The sequence below is a fragment of the Chrysemys picta genome, chromosome 4 (assembly GCF_011386835.1).
Source record: "Chrysemys picta bellii isolate R12L10 chromosome 4, ASM1138683v2, whole genome shotgun sequence".
Lineage (NCBI taxonomy): Eukaryota > Metazoa > Chordata > Testudines > Emydidae > Chrysemys > Chrysemys picta.
Window position 1 is genome coordinate 47,396,625 of NC_088794.1, and position 13,517 is coordinate 47,410,141.

General features: G+C 42.3%; 1 protein-coding gene and 1 long non-coding RNA gene across 10 annotated transcripts in view; one reads left to right on the forward strand and one right to left on the reverse strand.

The window, feature by feature from the left end:
* Positions 1 to 13,517, forward strand: part of LOC112058966 (uncharacterized) — a 177,431-nt gene that overhangs the window by 14,318 nt on the left and 149,596 nt on the right. The gene's annotated exons all lie outside the window — the stretch shown is intronic.
* Positions 1 to 13,517, reverse strand: part of SBF2 (SET binding factor 2) — a 570,707-nt gene that overhangs the window by 2,067 nt on the left and 555,123 nt on the right. For all 8 annotated transcript variants that reach the window (XM_065592221.1, XM_065592216.1, XM_065592217.1 and 5 more), the window contains 5 exons: positions 9,475 to 9,708; positions 7,938 to 8,042; positions 5,280 to 5,473; positions 4,256 to 4,343; positions 99 to 230 (listed from right to left, as the gene is read on the reverse strand). In XM_065592221.1, the coding sequence (XP_065448293.1) occupies positions 99 to 230; positions 4,256 to 4,343; positions 5,280 to 5,473; positions 7,938 to 8,042; positions 9,475 to 9,708 (753 nt within the window). The remainder of the gene's footprint in view (positions 1 to 98; positions 231 to 4,255; positions 4,344 to 5,279; positions 5,474 to 7,937; positions 8,043 to 9,474; positions 9,709 to 13,517) is intronic.

Here is a 13,517-nt window from a genome sequence, read left to right on the forward strand (position 1 = left end):
TCTTAAGTGCCCAGCCAGCAGGAATGGCTGTGATAGGAAGAACGTAACAAAGGAAGAAAAATCTCTAATGAAGGCCAGCAAAGAAAAAGTATACTTACATCAAAAAATGCTTTCTCACTAGCATGCTTTGGTGCGCCAATTGTTGGAGATGCAGGAATCACTGTTTCGACTTCTGCAAGATCAATGTGTCCCTTGCAGCTTGTGTCTTCACCAGAATCATAATACCTCAGCTAGAACACAAAATGGAAAACAAACCAACCAAATGCAATATATAAACCAATACACAGACAAATACACTATTTGGGGTCAGATCCTTGTGCTCGTCCTTTCTGTACCTGGCACAGCTTCTGGGGTTTTGAGAGTGAACAAAAAGTTCTTTTAAGCCTCCTTTGTGTGCCCTCATTGTGGGGCACTGGATGTTGGGCTGGTTTTGAGGAGCCACTTGCAAAAGCCTGAGATCTGCTATAAACTGAACAAACTACTTATGACTACAAATGGACAGTGTAACAAGCTGGCATCACCAGGCAGTAGGGCATGTCCAAGCGACAGCTTGTATTGGGAATTTTGGAATTAGCAAAGGAGTTCCTACAGTAGCAATATCCCATCTTGTGATTGTCCAAACTGGGGGAATCCTCATGTGGCCAGACTTGCTGCCTTTATGGCAGCTTTGCACTGTGAGACAAGTGTGCAGCTGACCCAGGGAACGACTCTGATGTGAGGATTCAGGCTATCCTGACACAATACTCCCCTGTCCATTGCTTAGAAACTAACGAACATGTTTTGCACCAAAGAGTTAACAAAAGTTTTTATTTCCTGTATTTTAAATGGAAAGTGATCAGCAAAAACTCAGGTATAATTTAGGTAATTACAGATTACATATAAAACTGACATTTTCCTATACTATACTTAGTGGTTTAATGCAGCTTTTCTACAAAGAGACTGTGGTTTCAATGATAACCACTCCACTAAATTACTTTCAGTATTCACACAATTCCACAAAAGAAAATCTGGTATTTGCATATTAAAAACAACAACCCACCCTTGCACACTGGATGCAAGAAGTAAAGACAAACCCTTTCTTAAAGGAAAGGGAAAATGGAGTCCTTCCAAATCAGATTTACTTCCTTCGGTTGCCCGCCCGATATTGCTTAGGGCTGGTCTACACTGGGGCGGGGGTGGGGGGGAATCGATCTAAGATATGCAACTTCAGCTACGAGAATAGTGTAGCTGAAGTCGACGTATCTTAGATCGATTTACGTCGGGTCCTCACGGTGCGGGATCGACAGCCGCGGCTCCCCCATCGACTCCGCTTCCGCCTCTCGCTCTGGAGGAGTTCCGGAGTCGATGGGGAGTGCGTTCGGGGATCGATTACTATCCGGCGGGTAATGAAGACGTACCCTTATATGTCTCCCTTTCATGAACAATGTTCCCTAGGAGATTTGGCTATAGAAACAATTAAAATATTAAAGAGGAACACCTTGTACATACTGGGAGAAGTATGTCTTCTTGTGCAAGGAGGGACACCAGTTTTAATCACAATTAGTTAACATTTTTAAAGATGACTACCCTTGTCCACACTCAGGAGAAAATAATGTTTAACATTGTGTTAAATAAAACCTGTTAACTAACATTTTCTATCACAATTTTCTTCTATGGACAAGGCCCTACTGGCTATTTAAAAGCTAGTCCTTAGTTATGCGCCCCTGAGGCAATTTATGTAAATAAGGTCTATTTGCATGAGTAAAGGCTTGTGTGATAATGACCAACATTCTTTAAAGTTCATTAGGCCGTAAGTGCCATCACTGAATTGGGTGTGCATTGCAAGCAGGGTTCAATGTCTAAAGCAGTAAACAGATTTTCTGTGCTTACCTCCTGTGCACTAATTTGTTAGTATATACATGAATGGTCATGCTACTCAATGTACTGAAACCAGTAAAGACAGATTTCACTAAGACAGACCAAAGATTTTCCATACACATCTGTCTGAAATGGCTGTTATACCAAGAACTGGAATTTCAGGGGACTTTAGAAATAAACTTTGTGGGTGAAATCTTGGCTTCACTGAAATCAATGACAAAACTCCTATTAACTTCAGTGGGGCCAGGATTTCACTTTTGGTTCTCATGATTTGAAGATATTTAGGCAAAAAAATTCCAGTGAAGTTGTATCATATGTGGGTCATTGCATTATAAACATTGATAATAGGTTAATGGACCTTTGTATTATGGCAATCCAGATTGATAAATCTACAATGTATACTGGACTTCAATTTATCTGCATAGGATAGGCTTCATGAAAATAAATATGAAAGGGAAGTGCTCCAAGAATGAATGAACGAGTCAAAAAAATGCATGCTTGGAATGTATAATAACTACTACAGTTTGGACAGGGATGATTGAATTAATTTTGTTCCCAACTAGGGTGACCAGGTGACAGGTCTCCAGTTTTCGACTGGAACACCCAATCAAAAAGGGACCCCGGCGGCTCCGTTAAAAGTCCGGTCGGCAGTGCTGCGGAGCTAAGACAGGCTAGTCCCTACCTGTCCTAGGGCACCGCTGGTACCCTGGAAGTGGCGAGCAGGTCCGGCTCCTAGGCCGGGCGGGGGGGAGGAATACGGGGCTCCGAACTCCCATTGGCAGAGCTGGGGGGGCAGTGCCTGCAAGTGAGAGCAGCGCGTGCTGCTGAGCCTCATGCCCTGCCCCGCCTAGGAGCCAGACTTGCTGACCGCTTCTGGGGCACATCACACAGCCAGGACAGGCAGGCAGCCTGCCTTAGTCCCATTGCACTGCTGACTGGGAGCCGCCCGAGGTAAGCCAACCCCAAGCCCCACCCCCATGCCCCAGCCCTCCCAAACCTGGAGATCCCTCCTGCATCCCAAACCCCTCATCCCCGGCCCCTTCCCAGAGCCAGCACCTCCAGTCCAGAGCCCTCACTTCTCCCACACCCCAACCTCCTGCCTCAACCCGCAGCTCCCTCCCACATTCCAAATCCCTCAGTCCCACCCCCCAGTCTGGAGCCCCCTTCTGCACCCCAAACCGCTCATCCCCAGCCCAGAGCCCATACCCCCTCACACCCCTCAACCCCCTGCAGCTCCCTCCCACATTCCAAATCCCTCGGACCCACCCCCCAGCCAGAAGCCCCCTCCTCCTGCACCCCGAACACCTCATCCATGGCCCCACCCCAGAGCCAGCACCCTGAGCTGGAGCCCTCACCCCCTCCCACACCCCAACTCCCTGCCTCAGCCCGAAGCCCCCTCCCGCACCCTGAACCCCTCATTTCTGGTCCCACCCCAGAGCCCGCACCCCAACCCCCTGACCCAGCCTAGTGAAAGTGAGTGAGAGTGTGAGCAAGCCATTGAGGGAGGGGGAATGTAGTGGACGGTGCCTCAGGGAAGGGGTGGGACATCAGGGAATGGGTGGGGCTAGGGTGTTCGGTTTTGTGCGATTAGAAAGTTGGCAACCCTACTCCAAACTCCAAAATTATCTCTCAGATCTCTACTTGCATAATGGACAATACTTTCTGGCTTTTTGGACTGTTCATTTCAGAGAGTGTTCGGTTTCTTAAACTGCTTTGACTGCTGAAGAGTTCACAGGGCCCACACAGAAAGACTAGGTTAATGCCCAACACTGACCAACAGGCTAATGCCCTTCTGAAGATAGCAAGTTTTAATACAATTGCTTCTGGGTGGGCCAATATACTGCCATTTTCAACTGAAAACTCCTTGACGCAGGGACTGTCTTTCTGTATAAAGTATAAAGCAACAAACAGTGTTTTCACTCAAAAAATACTAGACTACCACCAGTTCATGGAGTTTCTTTAAAATTATATACTAGATCGTTATCTCTGTTTTAAAAAACAAAATGATTACCTTCACATTGACTATAAGGTATACCAGCCACACAGATTGATATCTGTATTGAAATACTATGTACAGCTGCATTTGCAAATAATCATTACTAATCATTTGTAACTATAAGGTCACTTAAGGACTGGAATAGGTTATGGAATCCTTGTCACTGAAGGGTTTTAAGAACAAGTTAGACAAATGCCTGTTCGGGAGGGTCTAGGTATACTTTCTTGCCTCAGAGTGGGAGGTTGGCCTTGATGACCTCTCAGGGTTCCTTCCAGCCCTACATTTCTATTATTTTATGATTTTTTTGTACTATTGTACTAATCAAACTATTTCTATATGCTTATTGAGTAAAACTGTAATAAGTTATTCACATAAAAATCCAGTTTGCTAAAAATGTTTTACCTGGTGTTTTGTCACATCCAGTACAAACCAGCGAGGTTTCCAACCTTTTAACAAAGCTCCTCTTTTGTAAAGTGTACCTTCAAAAGACCTTGAACAGAAGGAGCATATGTTTATCACCAAAAAGGTTTAGTACGTACATGTTGATTTAATAGCCTCAATACCATGGCACATAAGGCATACATTGGTCTTTAACTATTTAGGAACCACTTTCACTACAGAATTAAAAATCAACTTTAAACACTTAGAAGATCCATCACTTGGGGCTGTGGGCCCATTGATCAGCACCATAATTTCCCACTGTGTCCAGGCACTGAAGCAGACTTAAAGATACTATGGCTGCCTCGTTTCAAATGCTTTGTTTTGTTTTTGTGTATTAATAGTAAGATTATTCTGACTGAGCGCATTACAGGCTAAAGTTTCTTAATGGCCAAATGCTAAATTATTCAATAACTGTCTAGATAGTTCAGTGGTCTAATGCACTACCATACCACCTCTGGACAACTGGTTTTAAATCCTGGATTAAGGCACAAATAAAAATGAATTTGATGATATTGTCCTATCTCCCATTTACCCATGTGACTAAATTGTCACCCAATTTGATATGAGGAGAAATGTCCGCACTCAAGGAAGGCCCAGGTCAGGACTGAGATAGCAGACGTAAGGGGGAAGTTTGTGTGATATCTTCTCCCTTCATCCCTGATTCTCAGCAGCACTATTAACTCCTCATTTGTACGAACACCTAATTCACCCAAAATATTTTTTAAGATAGAAGAACAAAAAAAGCAACTAAGTAGAATTAAAAACTTTGGAAGAAACAGTAAAAAGGCAGCAGAGAGTTCCATGTCTAGGAAGATTCTACTTTTTTACTTCTAGGGCAGATATATGCACCATTCCACTACATACATCATTATTCTATCACCTGTTTGACTCCCTGGAGTATGACACACAGCAGTGATGCATTCTTGTAAATCACTTCCCTCCTGAAAATGAGGTTTCAGTAATACCCAGCAATTAATCAGTTTACCTATTCTCATCATTCTTTGATGTGAACTGATTGTATAGTGTGGTTGCTCGTCTGTCCACTCCATTAGAGGGAGAGATGTTGGCACTTTGTTCTTCACCCAGACCACTGTCAGGTAAATGCAACAAAGACCTCTTCTGATAGGAATGTGGATTAGTAGACATTATCCCTGATGAGCCAGAAGGATGTCTTCGTGGCTAAAAAGGAAGATAAATGACAAAGTTTGAGTGAGAGGCTTAGCTAAGTTTAGAATTAAGAAATTTTCTAAAATGTGACTACCTGCTGAATTAAGTAGCAGAACTGCCAAAATTAATACATTATAAATAGTATTACAGCAAAACAAACAAAAAGCCCCAGCCACAAAACTCACACCTCCCTCCACATAATCCATAATGTAAAGTTTTAATAGCAGAGAACTGTAGTTCATCTCATCAGAAAGACTTCTGCATTTTTACTAAATACAATAGAGAACATTTATTTATATATCCATATTGTGAAATATTAAAAAAACAAAACTATCCATATAAAATAAATTAGCAAATTACATTTTCCAATTCCATCACCTTTTAAAAAAATTGTGCTAATTAGGAAAAGTTGGTCATGAGCTTCCCAGTCATTAATTCAAATGAGTGAGAATCTATTGTTTATTCCTTCCATCATTGTCCACAGTGGTAACTCAAAAGTGGTCAGAACAGTTCAGAGGCTGATGTTTAAATTTTAATTGCATAGTATTAGTTGGACTGCAAGTTTTAACACAGCAAATTGTGTTGATTATTGCATCATTTTAGAACTATAACTTAGTTTTACATAAATCTACATTTAAAGGTCATTGTACCCTGATATAATAGATCCTTCAGTTTTATTTGGTGTGTTTTGACTAATTCTTAGATGGCAGCACTAGCAGCAGCTAGATAGCTGAGTACTTGAAAAATGAAGATTTGCTCAAACATTTGTTTTTATTCCTGGGATTCCTGGTAAGGATAAAAATGACCACAATAGGTATGGAGCTTTTTTGTTACTGAATTTTTTGACCTCACATAAACCATACATTAGAGATGACTCTGAATATAATTTAAAATAAAGAACTTGCTCTCAGAGATTTGGCTTTCTAAAAGAACTAAGTGTTTTTGCTGAATCTCCAAGTAAATATTTTAAGAGATAAGAAAATTACTTACACATAATTTTGCTTCTCTGATCTGACAGGATTCTCTAGTTTGTGTTTTAGCTTCTTTGAGCAAGACTGGCAGAATGCCAGAAACTCTTAAAGAACAGACTCCCCTGAGGGCAGTAATATTAGCAGAGTAGAGTGCTAGCTAGGCCCCCTACTGGATGTTTTGTTCTGTCCCCTGAAGGATATAAATATTCCAGTCTGGGTATGTGTGTGTGATGTCAAATAGAGGGCCTGGCATGTGCTCTGTTCTGTTCCAGCTGCCCTCAGGCAAAAATACTTTGGGAGCAGTGGGAGATCCACCAGTCTTGCACAAAGATCTAAGAATCAAAACTGAGAATCTGGTGGATGGTATCTTTACAGAGAAAGATTTTGTAGTGTTATGCTAACGTGATATGCTAAACATTATCTAAAGAAAGAACCTGATTTTCGGATTCTGTTATGCTCTTGAATAGCAGATACGCAACATGAAATATAAGCCGTGATTGAAAGTAACAGTAGGTCTATAGTAAATGAAATTTTGTATGGTGGATAAAATGCTTAACTATCTACAATTTATATTTATATTCAATATTCCCACGCAAATATTCAACATTTCCATCTAAAATATATTTGCCACTGCTTGACCTGGCTTTTATTATTTGCTAAACCCTAAAAATATGCTCAGGAATGTATAATACACAGAGGATCACTTCCTCACCTCGTGTAAACAAACAGTTGTTGTAAAAGATTAGGCCCAGAGTATTGAAGGCCTGCTTATAAAGTGTGGATCCAAAATAGAATTTTCACATCTGAATGATCCCATTGACGTCCAAGGAACTACTCCCATAAGCAAAGCTACTCACATGTGTAAATGTTTGCAGGATCAGGCCCCAGAAAGCTTTATAAATATCTAATTTTACACCATTGTGTATTATTAAAATGCTTATCTTGCGCTATATTTATCAATCTACTTCAAGATACAAAAGAAGTAAATGTCATAGGAATACATATTTTTCCACATGCAGCAATGCAAAGCCAGTAGCATGGTTTAGAATACATTCTGTTTTTTAGAAAGCAATACTTTATTCCAACAAATACAGTGATTTTGTCACTCTCCCAGATAGCCTATATAGCTGAGATTGAATTATAATTAGACTCCTACACTTTAACAGACCATCATACCAAAACAGACCATCATGAACATCTAGTCTGACTACACATTGCAGGCCACAGAACATTGCCCACCCACTCCTGTAATAGATTAGACCCAGAACTTCTCGTTGAGTTACTGAAGTCCTTAAAGCATGATTAGAAGACTTCAAGTTACAGAGAATCCACCATTTACTCTAATTTAAACCTGCAAGTGACCCAGCCCCATTCTGCAGAGGAAGATGAAAAACCTCCAAGGTTTCTGCCAATCTGACCTGGGGGAAAATTCCTTCCCGATGTCAAATGGGGTCAATTGGACCCTGAGCATGTCAGGTGGTCAATTGGACCCTTCCACCACTTACATTGTCTTGTTTTGTGTCATCTTTAAGATTCATGGAGACCCTTTCCCACAAGAGCTGCCACCTTTCTGGGCTCTGATTTAATTTATTCTCCAGTCTTTCGATTTCCTGAAATCAATAAAAAAGTGTTTTCCCGAGGATATACATTTCAGGCTGGTTGCATCTTGAGCACACAAATTCCATTTCCACTTGCCATATAAGAAATATGATAATGATAAGGATTGGATATATTTTATAAAACTATTTAAAAAGAGCAAATCCAATGCCGTGACATTAGCATTAAACATTGCCAACATTTACATAACATGGTTTATAAGAAGTGATATCCAAGTGTATTAAAAGGGGGAACCGAAACAAAGACTTATTTGATTTAGATTCCAAACTGTAATAACATGTTCTTGTTGTGAAATTTGGGAATATAACCTTTCTTGGTAGCTTCCAGTTAGGAGCCCCCTCCTGCACCCCTCATTCCTAGCCCCACCTCAGAGCCTGCACCCCCAGCCAAAGCCCTCACCCCCCTCCTACACCCCAACCCCCTGCTCCAGCCTGTTGAAAGTGAGTGAGGGTGGGGGAGAGCGAGCGACAAAGGGAGGGAGATGGAGCTATTGGGAGGCAGGGCCTTGGGACAGGGCAAGGGGTGGGGCAGGGGTGTTCGGTTTTGTGTGATTATAAAGTTGGCAACCCTATTATTACTTCTGCTTGTTCTACTTTTTGTATTGTCTTCCTTATCAGTGCTGGGCTGGGGAAAGACAGAGAACAGTTTGGGCCATTTGCCCAAGGGGCTTGGCAATCTGTTGGTTATAATTTAAAACTTTTTGTTTAGAGCCCAATTCTGAGGGGTCTTCTATGTTGTTGGAGGCAACCTTCTGGGAGCCAAAAGGAAGGGATGAGGCCTACTACACATACTTGCTAAACACCATTTCTTAGCTGCCTCCAGATTCTGTAAAGAGGAGACACACTCAGAAGCTGGGACTAATGGACATGCTATGAGCTAGGGACAGAGATTTGGACACCTTATACTTCACTTGCTTTAAACTATATGGTGAACAGGGACAAGAACAGGGGGGGTAAAGTACTGCTGCAATCCAGACAGAATCCAGAGTTTGCCCCAAATGAGATAACATTCCTTGCAAAATATGAGGTTACAATTTTGAAAACTCTGGGAAAAGATAGTTAGAAAATCTATTATACAAGTTACTTTTTTATTTAAAAAGGAAAGTGAAAAAATGTATTAAGGCCTTGCTTTTAAGGAATAAAAAGTAAGATATACCTAAATTGCCTCATTATTGGCTGCAGTTCACAATGTAAAAAAGGTAAGTATTAAAACCTATTTACAGAATTGAATTCAGCCAGAACAGCATAACCTTTTGTAAGATGTTTGACTGACTTTCTGACCCCAGATCTCTTTGGAGATTAAACCAATTATTTTTACCTAATATTTACTTTTACAGCACATCTATAAGGCAATGACTTAAATGGCTATGAATTTGATAAGTGTAATAAACTGCAGTGTTCTGTCTTTGTTAGCATCTATACTTACATTTAAGAGGCTCGTGATTGCATCAGGTTGCACTTTGCTAACATCATCATAGCATGGCCACACTATTTTCCTCCTACTTTGGGGAAATGAACCATCCATTTGGTCAGCTTCCTCTGAAGTGTTGCATTTTGCAGTAACCACTGTCCAATCATAGGAAGGACCTGTGGCCAAGGTCTCTTCCATATAGTAATCCCATGTTTTCAGGCTGGACATATTTACACTTGGTTTTAATGCCTGTTTGAAACAAAGCCCAATAAACTAGTGTCAGATGGAAATTTTCAGTTTCAACACAAATCCAATATTTTACATTTTGCAGACTATCCTCCTGAAATTTAATGTAGCACTGCAACTGGTGTGTGCTGATCTGGAATTACAATTTTCAGTGCATGACTGTGGGATACAACTCCATAAAAGATGTCAGATCAAGGAAAATAAATAGTTACCTCACAGTAACTGTACTTCTTCAAAATATGTTGTCCATATATAAGCCACTGGTGGTGTTCATATGCCCCATACTCTTGAGTTCGGATTCTTTTGGCCAGCAGTGTCCATTGTGACCAGGCCTGCACTCCAAGTGTTTTAGTGTATCCCACCTGAGGGCATAAAGGGTGTGGCAACCCAAATGTCCCTCAGTTCCTTTGCCAAAACACAATTTAGATATTATAGGACAATGTAGTGGCAGAAAAGGAGGACTGGAGAACCACAGTTACTGTAAGATAAATAACCATTTCTTCTTCTCTGAGTGCTTGTCCACATATATATTTTACTGTTGGTGACTAGCAAGCAGCGACCTAGATCACAGGAGGTGGATGCTAGGAGTCTTACCTAAACAATGATTGTCAGACAACCCTACTGAAATGGACATCTAGAGGGCTGACAATCATTGTTGTCAGGTAGCTGAAATGGACATCAGATATCGATGCTTCTACTGTGGGTAATGCTGCATTACTTGAGCTCTTGTGGAGTGGGTCCTAAGTTGGCTATTTCATAGTACAATATATTTAGAAATGTCTCTGCATTGAGACTGCCTGACCTGTCATCATAAACTACAAATAATCTGGGGGATACCCTAAATGGCTTAGTCCTAGTCATGTAGAAGGACAATTCAGCAAGAATTTTTGTTTAGGTCTCCAGGTGACTCCATTTTTATGAAAAACTGTATGAAGGTCTGGACATGAGAGCTGATAGCTCCCCTATCCTTTTAGCAAATATTATTGCAACTTAAAAAGGGATATACCCGCATAAGGCCATTCAGGAATCTAGCTGCTGTAGGGTGTGAAAATGTCAAATATCTCTGTGTTGGAGGGTGGACTGCTGAGATGGCTGCTAAATGGATCCTCAGGGAGATCAGAGATAGTTCAGAGCTCTTTAAGGGCAGAAGGTAATTTAGTATGTCAGGTATCTGGGTCTTCAGTGGAGACAACTGGTATTGTTGAGCCCAGACAGTGAATCTCTTTCCTTGACTGAGCAGGTAAGCCTCACAGAGTCATTTCTACTGCGGATAAGATTGTTTTGTATCTCAGTTGAATAGGTTTGCCCTACTTATGTTAACCAGCCAGTATTCATGCCATGCAATGCAAGAAAGAGGGATCTGGATGGAGACTCTGTCCTCAGCCTGGCATACCACATCTGGGAGCAGAGGCAACTGACTTGGAAGTTGAATGAAGAGATTCATTAGGTCTGAGAACTGGGACTGCCTTTGCCATGCTCGTGTTATTATGATGATCATCCTGGCTAAGTCTTGCCTGAAGTTCCTGAGAGCTCTTAGGATCAATGGAATTGGAGGATAAACATATATGAGGCCTGAGAACCAGTGGATCAGGAATGAGTTGGACAGATATCCTTGACTTTGCCCTCCTCTGGACAAGAACTTGTGGCACTTTTTCTTTCATTGGTGGCAAAGAGGCCTATGGTTGGATGACCCTACTTGACCAATATGTCTTGGATAACAGTATCCTTTACTGACCACTCATGGTCACTGGCAACTGTCTGCTGAGGTGATCCATCAGCATATTTTGCAACCCTGGTAGATGTAAAGCTATTGGAGTAATCTTGTAATTCCATGGATTTGCTGTTTCTTGACATAGAGCAAGTCTACATTATCGCTTAAGTTGATCTAACTTACATTGCTCAGAGGTGTGAAAAAGATACCCCTTCTCCCCCGAAGTGATGCAAGTTTCGTGTTGTCCATGCTGGTGCTGTATCAGCAGGAGACTCTCCCGCCAACATAGCTTCCCCTTCTTGCCGAGGTGGAGTAATTATCTCGACAGAAGAGCTCTCTCCCATCAGCATAGCGCGTCTTCACCAGATGCGGTACAGCGGCGCAGCTGCATTGGTACAGCTGCGCGAATGTTGCACTGTAATGTAGACTTGCCCATAGAGGGGTGGATCGTGCGCTTCTTGTTTGTTTATGTAATACACTGGTATGGCTTCATCTGTCATGATCTGAATTGTTAGACACTTCAGAACAGAGAGGAAAACTGTGCTTGCTAAACAAACCTTAGTCCTCAAATGTTTATGTGAAGCTGGGTTTTTTGAGGAGTTGATAGATTGAAAGTTGTCTAAATGGGCTTCCCTTCCCATCAGTGGAGATATCTGTCACCAGAGTATTTGATGGCAATGATGGAGAGGGACCTATTATAGGAGTCCTGGCAGGACCTGCATTGTCATATCCAAGTGATGTTTGTTGGGCTGATGTACCAACTTTAACCATCCTTACCTGCAACGTAGGTGTAGTCTGGCATGCTGAGTTACATATGTGCAGGAGGCCATATGCCCTAGGAGTCAGACAAATTCTTACAGATATCTTGTGTTGAGCTAGCAGGTGGTTGGCCAGATCTCCTATGGCTTGGAATCCTTCGAGTGGCAGATAGGTCATTGCTGTTGTGGAGTCCACAACTGCCCCTATTAATGCTATCATTTGAATAGGAACTAATATGGACATCTCTTTGCTTTCTTTTTGTCCTAAAGAGGCAAAAAGGTGCAGAGTTTGCTGTATGGAGTCAGTCATCTGTTCTTGAGACTTCCTGCAAATGAGCAAGTCCTCTAAGTATGGATGAACCCAGACTCTGTTTCCTGAGATAAGCTGTCACTACTACTAGGAATGTTTGCCCAGATTTCTAAAGGTATTTAGGCATTGCAATATCTGTCTGACTTAGAAACCTAAGTTTCATTTTCAAAAAAAGTTTCACTTAGGCACTTAGGCCCCTAAGTCTCATTGATGTTCAATGACATTTAGGCTCCTAAGTCACTTATGTATTGGAACACTGAGCAGACCAATGCCTAAATACTTTTTAAAATCTGAGCTTTCGTGAATATGGCTGGCCACAGGTGCTGGCTTCCTCCTTGCCCCGGCGGTGCTCAACCCCTGCTCCACTCCAGGCCCTGCCCCCACTCTACCCCTTCACCCAGCCCCCCACCCCCACTCTGCCTCTTCCTGCCCCTGCCTCGCCTCTTCCTTCCCAATTCTGCTCCCTCCCCGAATGCACCCTGTCCCCGCTCCTCCCCCCAAGCACCTTTTGCCTGGTGTGGAACAGCTGAGCGTGGTGGGCGGGAGGCGCTGGGAGGGAGGGGGAGAAGTTGATCGGCGGGGCCGCCGGCAGGTGGGAAGTGCTGAGGAGGAGGAGGTGGGAGTGGGCTACCGGTGGGTGCAGGCCTGGAGCACCCACGGAATCAGCGCCTATGCCGCTGCCACTCTCCATAGAGTGAATGATAGGACCCTGTATTGGTAGTAGGAATTGCTTATCTGAAAACTTAGATATTTTCTGTAGGTAGGATGAATTACTGTATGAAAATAATCATCCTGGAAGTTCAGAGCTGAATACCAGTCAGGTGGATCTAGGGTGGAAATTATCGAGGCCAGGGTTACCATCCTGAACTTGAGCTTGTGAATGAAGGTGTTCAATTGTCTCAAGTCCAATAAGGTGCCATCCACTCTTCTTCTCAAGAATTAGAAAGTAATGTGAATAAACCCTGTTACCCTCTGTATTCTGGAAGCACTATTTCCACTGTTATGAGATTTGGGGTGTGTTTACACTGGAGCT